The 13,260-nt window shown below is 34.5% G+C and overlaps 1 protein-coding gene across 1 annotated transcript in view; it reads right to left on the reverse strand.

Annotated features, from left to right (window-relative positions):
* Positions 1 to 2,092, reverse strand: part of LOC143225582 (serine-threonine kinase receptor-associated protein-like) — a 28,014-nt gene extending 25,922 nt beyond the window's left edge. The window contains exon 1 of the mRNA XM_076455279.1: positions 1,933 to 2,092. Within this exon, the coding sequence (XP_076311394.1) occupies positions 1,933 to 2,047 (115 nt within the window). The 5' untranslated portion in view covers positions 2,048 to 2,092. The remainder of the gene's footprint in view (positions 1 to 1,932) is intronic.
* Positions 2,093 to 13,260: the final 11,168 nt, after the last annotated feature.

A 13,260-nucleotide genomic window follows, 5' to 3' on the forward strand; every position in this document is an offset into this window, starting at 1 on the left:
ATACAATAATATGATTTCATATTTTTATTCATTTCCCATTCAAGTTCTAAGAGTCAACAAAAGATAAATGTTTTGAAGTGTCACAAGTACCAACAAAAACCCTGTGAATTTAGAGCATTTTTTTTTCTCATGACCAACTGTTCCACACAAGTGTAAAATAATCTTGAAGTGAAATATGTTTTTTCTACTTTTATTCATTTTACATTTCAAAGAACTTGTTTGTTTGTGTTTTGGAATTTCACACAAAGCTACACGAGGGCTATCTGAGCTAGCCGTCCCTAATTCGACAGTGTAAGACTAGAGTGAAGGCAGCTAGTTATCACCACCCACAGCCAACTCTTGAGCTACTCTTTTACCAATGAATAGTGGGATTGGCCATCACATTATAATGCCCCCACAAATGAAAGGGCGATCATGTTTGGCGCGATGGTGATTTGAACTCGCGACTCTCAGATTACAAGTCGAACACCTTAAGTGGCCATGCCTGGTTGTTTCGATGAACTATCTTCGGATTATGATGCACTATTTTGAATTTTGCAATCTAACAACAGATACACAGGCTTAACCATTTGAATCAAAAAGCATTCTGAAAGAAAGCACAATTCCATTATTGTAGACAATATTTTATGAAATTATGAATAACCTGGACATGCCAGTCACATCAGTCATTTAAATGGCTGAACATAAAAGAATATTAAAAATTAAAAACTTTTTTGTTGTTGTTAATAAAGAACCATTATGAAGTGGAAAACACTGGCAACAGTTCTCAAGTTGTATTTAGGCTATAGCTGTATAAACTATTATAGTCAGCAATTATTATAAATATTTTACTGCATTATGTGTGTTAGGGTATATAAAATAAGCTTACAAAGGTGTCCTACAGAAGAACCATAACTCTGTGCTACGTTTAAAGTGTGAATGTAATGATGAAGTATCAAACCTTTAAATTAAAAATCTTAATACCGGATGTTCAGAAAACCACTGTGCAGTTTTGCAATCAGCATTCATACAGTCTATTTCAAGCCAGCAACTAAAAGCAGTGTTTACAAACAAAATAAGCAGGATCCAAGCCTGTATTGATACCGATGGGGGTCACTTTCAACATTGTTTATAATTGTCATTCTTATTTACCTCCTTTATTCTATATTGAAACATGTCTGTTAATAAATATATAAGTGCACAGTGACTTTCAAAACACCCTTTAGAAATAGAGAAACAATATGCTAAAAACTTTTCTTCAAAATTTTAGTTATTTGTTTCAAATCAAGGAGATTTAATTAAAATTATTTATGTACATTGTCTTATTTCACAGTTGATCTGATCTATAGCAACAGCCAATAATATTACCAGTATGCCTCCACTGTTCCAATTTAATTTACATGTTGTACAGCCTGGCCGACGTGAATAATACTGATATATATATTTACATTGAACCAATCCAAGTATCATTCAGTACCATAAGTACCAGAAAATTATCAAACTGTTCCCAATATCACTATTAGTATTACTTACCACTTGTATTGGAGATAAGTTAAAAGTACAATGAAACTGCTAAACTAAGTAATTTCATTTTGATTGCTCCCACGACAGCAAAGTTACTATTACTTGTGTAGTGTTAACGTATTAAGTCACAACTACCATTATTAATGTTACTGTGTGTGTATCAGTACTATTGCTAGTACTAGTCACATACATCAGTAATACTAATATCACTATCAGTACAAAAATGTATAGTCACATTCACAGAATATAGTTTTATTTTAAACATAAAGTTATTTTTAAGTCATGCTTTTACTGCTTAGTATTAAAATATAAACTCACTAGTACTAAACCAAATAAAGAACTGAAATAACGAATGCAAATTGAACTTAGCAAGGAGATATAGACTAATGTCAGGCATTTCAATAAATAAATAAGATTTTGACTTTTAACCTTTGCATGCAGATATTAAAAAATATCCATATGAAGTAATTTGGCTAAAAGCAAGATGGACAACAGGTCTAGTATGGCCACTGCACGTGAGCGGAGTCTGTTTCATACCAGCCATGTTGGCAGCTAGAAAGAGAAGTTAGCCAGCAGATGGCGTAGACAACTGGTTCTCAATCTAAATATACAAACATTACGTACAGTCATTTCTAAAAATGCACAAGGGGTAAGTAATTATAAAAATTACTTGAAATAACAAGAGAGTTTAATTTTCTTCAGAATAAGTATACTAATCATAAAAATCAGTTTAAAATAATGTAAAAATCAAGAAGACTGTCATAAGTAATACATTAAAAAAAACGCGCTTTTCTCTAGTCAAAATATGTTTCTTGGGGCCCGGCATGGCCAAGCGTGTTAAGGCGTGCGACTCGTAATCTGAGGGTCGCGGGTTCACATCCCCGTCGCGCCAAACATGTTCGCCTTTTCAGCCGTGGGGGCGTTATAATGTGACAATCAATCCCACTATTCGTTAGTAAAAGAGTAGCCCAAGAGTTGGTGGTGGGTGGTGATGACTTGCTGCCTTCTCTCTAGTCTTACACTGCCAAATTAGGGACGGCTAGCGTAGATCGCCTTCGTGTAGCTTTGCGTGAAATTAAAAAGCCAAGCCAAGTGATAAGTTATACACTTTTTAAAAAAATGCGCTTTTCTCCAGTCAAAATATGTTATTTGGTTATAACCGGTTTGAGACTTGGCAAGTTCCAAAAAAATATTCACTAAAATGGAGAGGCTAATAACATTTATTTATTTTTTCTTGTTTGTTTAATATATATGAGTGAGAAAACCGAAAGGGTTACAATGTGGAATAAAAACAAAGAGGCAATATTTTTCAAATTTCAATCATATATTGAGGAGATCGTAAGAAGCGATCGGAATTTAGAATAAAAACAAATATAATTATATTTCTTTAAGTGTAACCATAAAAAAATGTAATAGAAATGTACACAAGATAGTACGAAGAAGCATAAAACAGCTTTGAATTAACTTTCCAGATAAAGATCCTTTTCCTCCACTGCTTTGTGAAGTTCATTTTATCAATTCCTTATGATTCAAACTTGATGCTACCAACTTAATTTGTTAATAGTATTATTGGTAATTTGGAAACATTATTCAGACAGATCGACCTCAAGAAAATAAAAAAGATGGTAAAAAGTCAGGACTGTACAAAAAGAGGAAAGATTATCCTTACGACTTTCCTTTATTCTAATCGTTAAACTACGAGTAACCTAAGTAATTTATTTTTTGTATTCTGCCTATTTTCAGTCATTCCATTTATACCATAAAGCACTATTATAAATAATTCGTCAGTTTAAAATACAGGTTACATTACGTTTTTCTGTAATTAGTTGATTGAATAAATAGGTTATGTATTTTTACTATGGAATTTACAGCAAATATTTATTTTTCTTAAAGTTAAGTTAAATTTCTCTCCCGTCTTTATAAATATATTTACAATGTGGTATTTTCAAATAAATTAATTTATTCACAAGTATTAGACGAGTCGTCTTTGCAATTTGTGAGGTAATCTGAATCTAAAAGTTCGACTGTGTTGGCCCGGCATGGCCAAGCGTGTTAAGGCGTGCGACTCGTAATCTGAGGGTCGCGGGTTCGCATCCCCTTCGCGTCAAACATGCTCGCCCTTTCAGCCGTGAGGGCGTTATAATGTGACGGTCAATCCCACTATTCGTTGGTAAAAGAGTAGCCCAAGAGTTGGCGGTGGGTGGTGATGACTAGCTGCCTTCCCTTTAGTCTTACACTGCTAAATTAGGGACAGCTAACACAGATAGCCCTTGAGTAGCTTTGTGCGAAATTCAAAAAACAAACCAAAACAAACAAACGACTGTGTTTTGAGATGGGAGAGAAATAAACAGGTTGGCTGCATCTGATTGAAAATGAAACAATTTTTACAACCCAAGCATAAAAATAACGTGTATACTTGCTTACACGTGAAATTGTGACCTCTGCTGGATTAATAAGTAGATTTGCAGCCTTCTGTGTCTTGAGGTAGATCACTGTTGAGCTAACCACGTTAAAAGAAACAAGTAGAACCGAGCGAGAATAAAGTTTTGATCTTACGAGAAACCTTGTATTCTTTCACTTGTGATGACATTACAATCTAACTTGCTACTTTCTCACAACGATCGTTAGTTAAAACGCAAAGACATCAACTAGGCCAGTGCAAGGACATCGCCGCATTTTTTCTGGGTGAAAAATTACGCGAGAGGATTAAGGATATAAAGACAATTTCAATTCGGAGTTCTAACTGTTTTCTGGACAATGTGTTTTATCGTAAACTGCGTAGAAATAAACTACAAAAACTTTAAAAAGTTCACTATTACTAAAGATGTTTGTAAAACAAATGATATACTCACATATTTTATTTTCACCTAATTTCTTCTTTTAGGTATGTAACGGATTAACTATTATGTGTTTATTTTAATATAGAGGTTTGTTTTAATTAAATATATATTTAGAAATGTAAGTAACTTATACTGTTAAATGTGTATTGCGAAAATCCTGCCTGTTCAATAAATTTGTAGAAGATTTTCTAGTGTAAGAATCAACAATACACGTTTTACAATATTGAATAGTTCAATATTGTTGATTTACTGTAGTTCCTATACGATAAGCCTCGGAAGCTATAATTGTGATTAAAGCTTATTAATCAGGAAAGTGCAGATGCTTGACCAGGAATATTTATAGATTTAAAACATTACAAACTCCTTAACTCAGTGAATTAACTTCGGACATTAACATTTTTGCAAGGACATTATGTATTTTCGTTTGTGAAAAACTCACGTGTGAGCAGCTAGAGATAGGTTAACATAAAATTAATTTGTTCGTTGTGAACCGTCGAAAAAATATTCACTTCCAGATTGGTCAGATGAGTAAGCATTGTTTTAAGTTTGTAAAAATTTTGTATATGATCTATTATTTATAATAACCGTTATTGTAATGTATGTTATTGTTTATATATTAAAATATTTTGTATTAAAAAAGATACTTTGTATATAAATTTTGTTGACAAGTATCATAAATTAGATACATATTGACATTCATTTGACATCTAAATCTAATTCAGTTTCAAGCTATTTCAAATTGTTTGTTTGTTTTGAATTTCGCGCAAAGCTACACGAGGGCTATCTGCGGTAGCCGTCCCTAATTTAGCAGTGTAAGACTAGAGGGAAGGCAGCAAGTCATCACCAAGCACCGCCAACTCTTGGGCTACTCTTTTAGCAACAAATAGTCGGATTGACTGTCACATTATAACGCCCCCACGGCTGAAAAGGCGAGCATGTTTGATGCGACTGGGATTCGAACCCGCGACCATCGGATTACGAGTCGAACGCCTTAACACGCTTGGCCATGCAGGGCCTTTTCAAGTTCTAATACATAGCATAATAAATTGGGATCTTATGACCGAGATCTGAATCAATGACAAAATTCGATCTCAGTTAAAATAAAAATCTTAATTCAACTTATATTTATAAGTGCCAATAATATTTGATCATGTCTAATTATCTAGGTTTTCTTGAATCAGCTTTCCTCAAACAACTAGAAAGATACAACAAAAGTGAATTTCTTGAAATTGCCAAAGTTTTAGAGTCATGATTTAAGACATCAACGAGAAAAATGAACTAATAAAGCATATTATTGAAATACTAGTCGATGATGATTTGTTGCCTGAGGAAGCATTAGGGGAATACTTTAATGTCTTTACTAGCCAGTCAGAGTTAAGTGATAAAGATAAGTTAGAAATGCAGCTAAAACTCCAATAAATCGAACTTGAACAAGCCCGTATCGAAGCTGAAAAGGAACAAGATCGTACCAAAGCCGAAATAAGCGCAAGAGCAAGCACATATCGAAGATGAAAGAGAAAGTAAACTTCTCGAGGCTGAATAAAACGGTATCGAAACTGATAAAGAAATTAGGGTGAAATAAATAGAAATTAAACTGAACTTCGATCGACCAAGGCAAAGTGACAACTTTAAACTCAATCGATACATTAAAGTACCACCATTTAATAAAAATGAAGTTGATAAACACTTTGCGACAGTTGCCCAAACATGGAATGGTCCTCCGAAAATGGCCATTAACTGGTAAAGTTTATGCTGCCCTGTCTCTAGAAGATTGTATAGATTATGATAAAGTTAAAGCAGCTATTCTCAAAGCATACGAGTTACTACCAGAGGCTTATCGTCAAAGACGTTTATTTTGATCGATAGTGTTATTCTATACATATTAACAACACTTTCGACAAACTAAGACAATTATGACTAATTGAAGAATTTAAACATCATGCGAGTGACAACCTCAAAACTTACTTGGATGAAACGAAAGTTGAAATATTACATAAAGCAGTTGCTCTTTTCGATGATTACACTTCCATGTCTCAAAAATTGTCCTAAATATGTTGATAAATTTTTAAGATTCTCACACACTAAGAAAACAGTATTTGGTTCTTGTTTGACTAACTAGCAAGTCATCCAGTGGGATAATGGTAAGTTTTTGTAGTTACAACTCTAAAATTCCGGGTTTGGTTTATTGTGATAAACATAGCAGATAAACTAATGTTGCGTTGCTCTAAAATAAACTAAATAATTAGTCTGCAGCGAAGATAAGCGCTAGATCTATTCATAACTTTATTATCTGATTTACTGTTTACACAATTCAGCTTGGAACATGGTCAAAACGTATGTTAAGTTTCAATTACCTAAAACTGCATGTAAAAATTCAGTAGCTGCTTGCTGAGTTTAGTTTGCGCTTATTTTAAAGGATTAAAAGTATTTCTCATTTTCAGATTTACAAGTTACTTTTAACATAATACTGGAGGCTGGGACTACATCATATTTATTTGATACATGCTTAACAATGCTTTAATTGTCTTTGAACTTGAAATTAGTGTTCTTTTAAACGATATTATTTTCTTCTAATAGTCAATCCAACATTAGCTCCCCCAGTATGTTGGGCAATAAAGTTTATAAATAACATGGGAGTGCCGAGTAATTCAATACATCTATAAAACTAAAAAAAATCCAACTTCTCAATAAAGGTCTGAGCACACATTGAGGGTAAACTTGTTAATAGACTCTCTTCACTATGATATTTATTTTCTAGTTTCTTCTCCAATATTCGTTCAGTGACCTGAGCAGATGTAGTTGTTGAACAGTTTTATTGTAAGTAGAATCAATAAAGATGTTTTTGAAAAAAGGCATGTTTCAAAATCAGTTTAGCAGATGTAAATCTCACCATAAAAGGTCACAAAAACTGGTGATACAGTTTTTAAAGGATATAAAACATTTAATTAGGTTTTGTTTGAAATGAAGTGCAATGGGCTTTTTAATGGATGTATAGTTGATGCAGGTGGCTTTATGATAACAACAAACATCAATATGCTCTTGTTTGTTGAAATACATGTGTCAAGAAAGGGCAGAGCATTGCTTGCTTCACAGTTGAAATTTACGTTTTCAAATGTCTGGAATTCAAAAATTTTACAGATTTCTCTAACTAAATTACATTTTTCAATACAAAAATATATCAGCAACATTGCGATTGTAAATAAATGGTTTGAGCTTAATAGAACAATCCCCCAGCCAATTAGTTTAATGTAAACACGTGAAAATATTCACCATTATAACACAATAACAGAAACGGAAACACGCTTTACCAAGCAAAATAATTGCATAATTTGTGAAAAGTTAGGCCATTATTATTAAAATGAAATAGAAATGCACTTAGTACTGTGCAACTGAAAACTACATGTGATATTAAACATCTGCTTGTGTAATACGTATAATCAAACAGGTTCCATGAGCATCATGAACGATGCATCAGAAGAAACAAATAATTTTATGAGTTATCTGGAGAAAGATGTGCAATTCAGCATTTCAAGCACTACAACAAAACCAAGAGATATATAATGAGCAAATGTAACATCAAATTATTGTATACAGCGTCTGTAACCTTATATCAGTTCAAAATAAACATTTAGTACTTTGTTGGTCCTCTTTGTATCCTAATAACCTCTGTAAGGAGATGTGGCAGGCTTTTGATGGGGTTACTGATGTAACTCTGTGTAATTTTATTACGGCTTCTCACTAGAGGTGTTGAAACTCAGGTACAATAGCAAGTTTATGGTCGTAGTTAGCAATTTTTCGACTCAGTTCTGCGCAACAGTTTTCAAATGGATTATAATCTGGAGACTTTGTTGACCATGGCAATCTTGTAACATCCTCCTGATCGAGATATCCTGTACAATACGTGCACTGTGGGCACGTATTATTGTTCTTCTAGGATACAAATCTAATGTCAAATCTTTCCGAAGAATATGGCAAAAATATCTTTACCAGGTGGTGCTTGTAGGAGGCATCATTGACGTTTCCATAAAGGATATGAAGAAAAGTTTTTCCATTATGATAAATAGTTACCCAAACATGTACTGCACCACATCTGTGTTCCTATAATAAAGATGTTCTTCAAGAAAGAGACGAACACAAATTCTACCACAAGCTTTCACAGGCGAAAACAAGACTTATTTGAAAATATTATATTTTGCCAGCGTCATTGCCCCCCAGTGGCTCAGCGGTATGTCTGCGGACTTACACGCTAAAATCCGGGTTTCGATACCCGTGGTGGGCAGAGCACACATAGTTCATTGTGTAGCTTTGTGCTTAATTCAAAACAACAAAACAACAACAGCCAGCGTCATAATTGTAAGTTTTAATGTTGTCTTGCCCGAGTAACATGATGACAGCAGTGAATTTTGATTAATGTCGGTTTGCAAATGGCTCTTCTTGCAAAATAACCTTGTTTGCTCAGTCTTCTATTCACTGTTCTTCTAGATATTCTGGGGTGAACTTGTTCATGCTATTTCTGCCATAAGGTGTTGCAGGCCTTCTTTTGACCTTGACGTGTTAACCTGACCAAAACACGATTATCTCGGGCAGTACGTTTTCGGTGTTTACCCGTAGACTTTTCTAGAACAACGTTTCCTATAGTTCAATGACATTTCAGGATTATGAATACAGAGCACTGAGGGTACTCTGTATTGTTCTTACAATATCTGTTTGCTTCATATCGGCCCAACATGACCAGATAATTAGGGCGCTTGACTTGTAATCTGAAAGTCGCGGGTTTGAATTCTCGTCATACTAAACATACACGCCCTTTCAGCAGTGAGGGCGTTATAAAGTGACGCTCAATCCCACTATTCGGTGGTAAAAGAATGGTTCGAGAGATGGTGATGGGTAGAGATGACTAGTTGCCTTTTCCTTAGTCTTATACTGTTAAATTAGGGAGGACTAGCGCAGATAGCCCTTGTGTATCCTTACGCGAAATTCAAAACAAATGTTTTCGTTTTGGAATTTCGCACAAAGCTATTCGAGGGCTATCTGTGCTAGCCGTCCCTAATTTAGCAGTGTAAGACTAGGGAAAAGGCAACTAGTCATCTCTACCCATCACCATCTCTCGAACCATTCTTTTACCACCGAATAGTGGGATTGAGCGTCACTTTATAACGCCCTCACTGCTGAAAGGGCGTGTATGTTTAGGCGACGCGGGCGCGAACCCGCGACCCTTGGATTACGAGTCGCACGCCTTACGCGCTTGGCCATGCCAGGCCTCAAAACAAATGAACAATTGCTTCATACCATTTCTAGACATTCGATAAATTTGACGATCTATATCTTCTGGTTCGTGCAAAGGCATGACTCTATACCAGCTACAGGGAAATTGCCTGAACAAAGCATTTATTTTTCGAAAAAAACTGTAACAAAAATACACCATTAAAAAAAGGATATGTGTGTATGTGTGGTTTAACAAACTAATGCTCAATACAGACCAGAATAACAACTCGTACATCTTTACCTTAGTTGTTACTACTCAGGCAATTACTCAACAACTAATGCATACATGTAAACAGTAACATTAATATAGAACAGTGTTTAAACATTTTGGTCAAGACTGTACAGTGAACACAGGGCAAAATCTTCCTGAGACTTTACAGCTAAATTATATTAGCAATTTGCTCAAATGTCAACACTGTTTTGCATTTTTTTAAAATCATTGAATGGCGCAAAAACCATGGAGCACAATATCTTTTCAGTCATTATTTTTTATCATATGCTTTTTGAAGTAAATCGAGTGGTAAACATCAAAATGTATAGTTCACATCATACTATGAAATACCACGTGATAGCTCAGAAAGCAAGAGTTGTAAAGTCCTTTCAACTAAATTTCTGAACTACTAGTTCCAATTTTCAGTGATACAAACTGTTGGTTTACTAGGTATTATACCTATTCAATTCATCTGCTTTAATTTTTTTACTGATCGAATAATGAATGACATATCGGTGTAACGCGTGCAGTGCATTTCACGTTTCGCTTAGGAGCTTTTCAATTACTTGACTGTCCTGGTAGTCCTACAGTATAGTACATACATCACATCTGAATAGTTCTCGATAGCTCAGATAAAAAAGGTCACAAAAACCCTCTTAATCATTGGCTTTTAACAAAACAACTATCCCAACTTTTATTGTCAGGTTCAAAACACGTAGTGTGCTCTTTATACAGAATGTGCATTACCTGATGGTTTGAAAATCAAGGATCACTATTTTTGTTCATTATGTGATTGTGCAGATAAGTGGAAGCGTTAACCGTATGTGGAATTGTGAATTACTTGATAGCTATAAAAGCAAGGAACACTACTTCCTTTCAGTCTGTAATCATCTTTGTTTGGTTAATTTTGAATTTCTCGTAAGGCAACTCTAGGGCTATTTGTGCTAGCCATATCTAATTTAGCAGTAATAGGTTATAAGGAGGGCAGCTAGTCAACACCGCCCACTTCAAGCTCTGAAACTAGCCTTTTATCAATTAATAGTGGGATTGACCGAACATTATAATTCCCCACCGCTTAAAGGGAAGTATGAATCTACAATCATCAAATTACGAATCAAGCAACTTAACCACTAGGCCTACCTGTGATCATAAATAACAGTCATCATCCTAGATAGTTTTCAAGCGTTAATCAAAAATGAATCTTATACATGGTGCCTTATACTACCACTCATTCAGAAGATAAAGGTCACAACATACTTTAGTCAGAAATGTTTTCAATAACGTGCTGTCCTAACTTTTGGAAAATCAAGTAGAGATAATACAAATGTAGTATATACATTGTCTGTGTTGATAGCTTGGAAACCCAGGATCATCACTTCATTTTAAACAATGTCTGCTAGACCAACTAATTCTTCTAGTTTTTGATAATTTATCTGATCCTCCAGTATTGATTGGGAGGTTGGAATCAGCGTCTCTTCCAGTGTTTAGAGCTATCTTTTGCTTCTATCGCCAGTGACAGTTCATCTTATTAATAGGCTGTCAAATTAAGTGTCTTCAACTCTTTCTTCTTCACTGATTGCATCATTGTGATTCAACACAGCATACTCGTCCTTCTTTACTTCATCAGTCTCACCTCTAGCTCTTCGTCATGCCCCTGCTCCAAAGGCTTGCTTGTGTAATGTGATTAAAGCTTACTGGGATCATCCACGATCTCTTGCAGGTCTTATATCTATTATAACTTGTATATTATTAATGGACCAACTTATTGCTTAATTTTATATCTATTTAAGAAAACACCCAAGTTTTGTGCTGACTGTTTCGGTTTGTGTTTTAGTGCACGCTACTGAAGAAGCTATAAAGTGATACATTAAGTGTTTAATTTAATAAAAACAATATTTTGGTGTTAAAAGATCGTTTTTTTCTAGTATTAATGGATCATCTTGGTAAAGTATCAGGTACGGACCGATCCAACCAAATCAAAGTTGTTGCATCCATGCTGTTGGCATGTATCACGACCAGTCCTAATATTTATACAAGAACGTCCGCTCAATATTATCCAATCATAATATTTTTCTATCATTAAATAATATTTAATTGTTGTCAGGGGACCCTAACAATCAGCATACTATGCATGCTTGATGAAATAATTCAGTTTTCAATGTCATGAACCATAGATTCGGCAATGCAAGTATTATGTTTAAGAATTTTTTTCACAGAACTTAATCCTCAACTCAGATAAGACAAAAATAAACAAAGCACGAAAAAGTAATAATTTTGAGTGACATCTATTCTCAAAAAGGTCTGAAAAAAAGTATTTAAAACAAAATTATCCCTGTCATCTAATTCCTATCACATCAGCTTTGCCCCAGTTTGAGCTATAATTACCAATTACCCACAGTTAACAAATTAAGTAATTAAGTTAAGACAATTTTTATCAGCTTCATTGTCTCAGTCAGACATTTGGTGGCGGTTATGTGTAGCTTAACTCGTCCATTATGCTAAATTTCTTCTTCTTGTGATTTTCCTATATTTTTATTTAGCTAACTTTCTAGAAATTAATTTGCTTTATCCATTTTTGGTTATTGATGATACTGAGTCTTTTTGGAAGATGGGTTAGTGTGAGTCCTACTTTGACAAGCCTATTATTCTTCGGTCCATTTGTCAAGGTATTTCTCCTGCGATGTGTTTTCAGATTTCTTTACTCATGAGGAATGGCTCCATGATGTTTATTCACACTCTAGCCATGAAAATCTCAAGTGTATTTTGCAGAACCTATCTTCTATATCCTTATATTTTAGTAGAGACTATGCACTGTTGGTAAGGTTAGGCTTACCTCCTCCCTATAACTTAACTTGTAGAAAGGGCACCTAATAATGGCTAAACTTTGTTAAATTTTCTGATAACTCCCAAATCGGTGTTGTACCTTGATCAGTGAGTATGTTTTGATAGTCTATGATAGCACGAATTGTTTGATTTCTGTAGTCTTTAAGAGTAATTATTTGCCATATAAGTTATGTTGATAGTGCTTGTAAAATGTGACCAATAGTTTGTAAGGAGTTTGGGAATCAAGTTCCTTTTCTACGAGCTCATCTTCAACCTAGGTCCACCATAAATGTTCTTTATAACCCTAAGTCCCTGAATCTGTTTAAAATGATAAGTGTTCCTGCTTCTTTTTGCATTTTCCATCCATATTACTCCTTCATTGTTCTAATTCTCCCTTGTTCCACTTAAGGAGCCATATGTTTTTAGTTGCAGCAATCCAGCTCTCCACTTACTTCAGATGAGTAAAGTTGGTATCATGTATAACTATTTTTTTCTCAGTTTGAATATGTTGTTTCGTTAATGGATCAAAAAACTGACGGCGCTTCGGATCAACTAAGGTTTGGAGAATGTCAGTTTCTATCTCGCTTTCTTGAGTTAGATGAACATTACTTAATTACT

Source organism: Tachypleus tridentatus, chromosome 9 (genome assembly GCF_004210375.1).
Source record: "Tachypleus tridentatus isolate NWPU-2018 chromosome 9, ASM421037v1, whole genome shotgun sequence".
Classification (NCBI taxonomy): domain Eukaryota; kingdom Metazoa; phylum Arthropoda; class Merostomata; order Xiphosura; family Limulidae; genus Tachypleus; species Tachypleus tridentatus.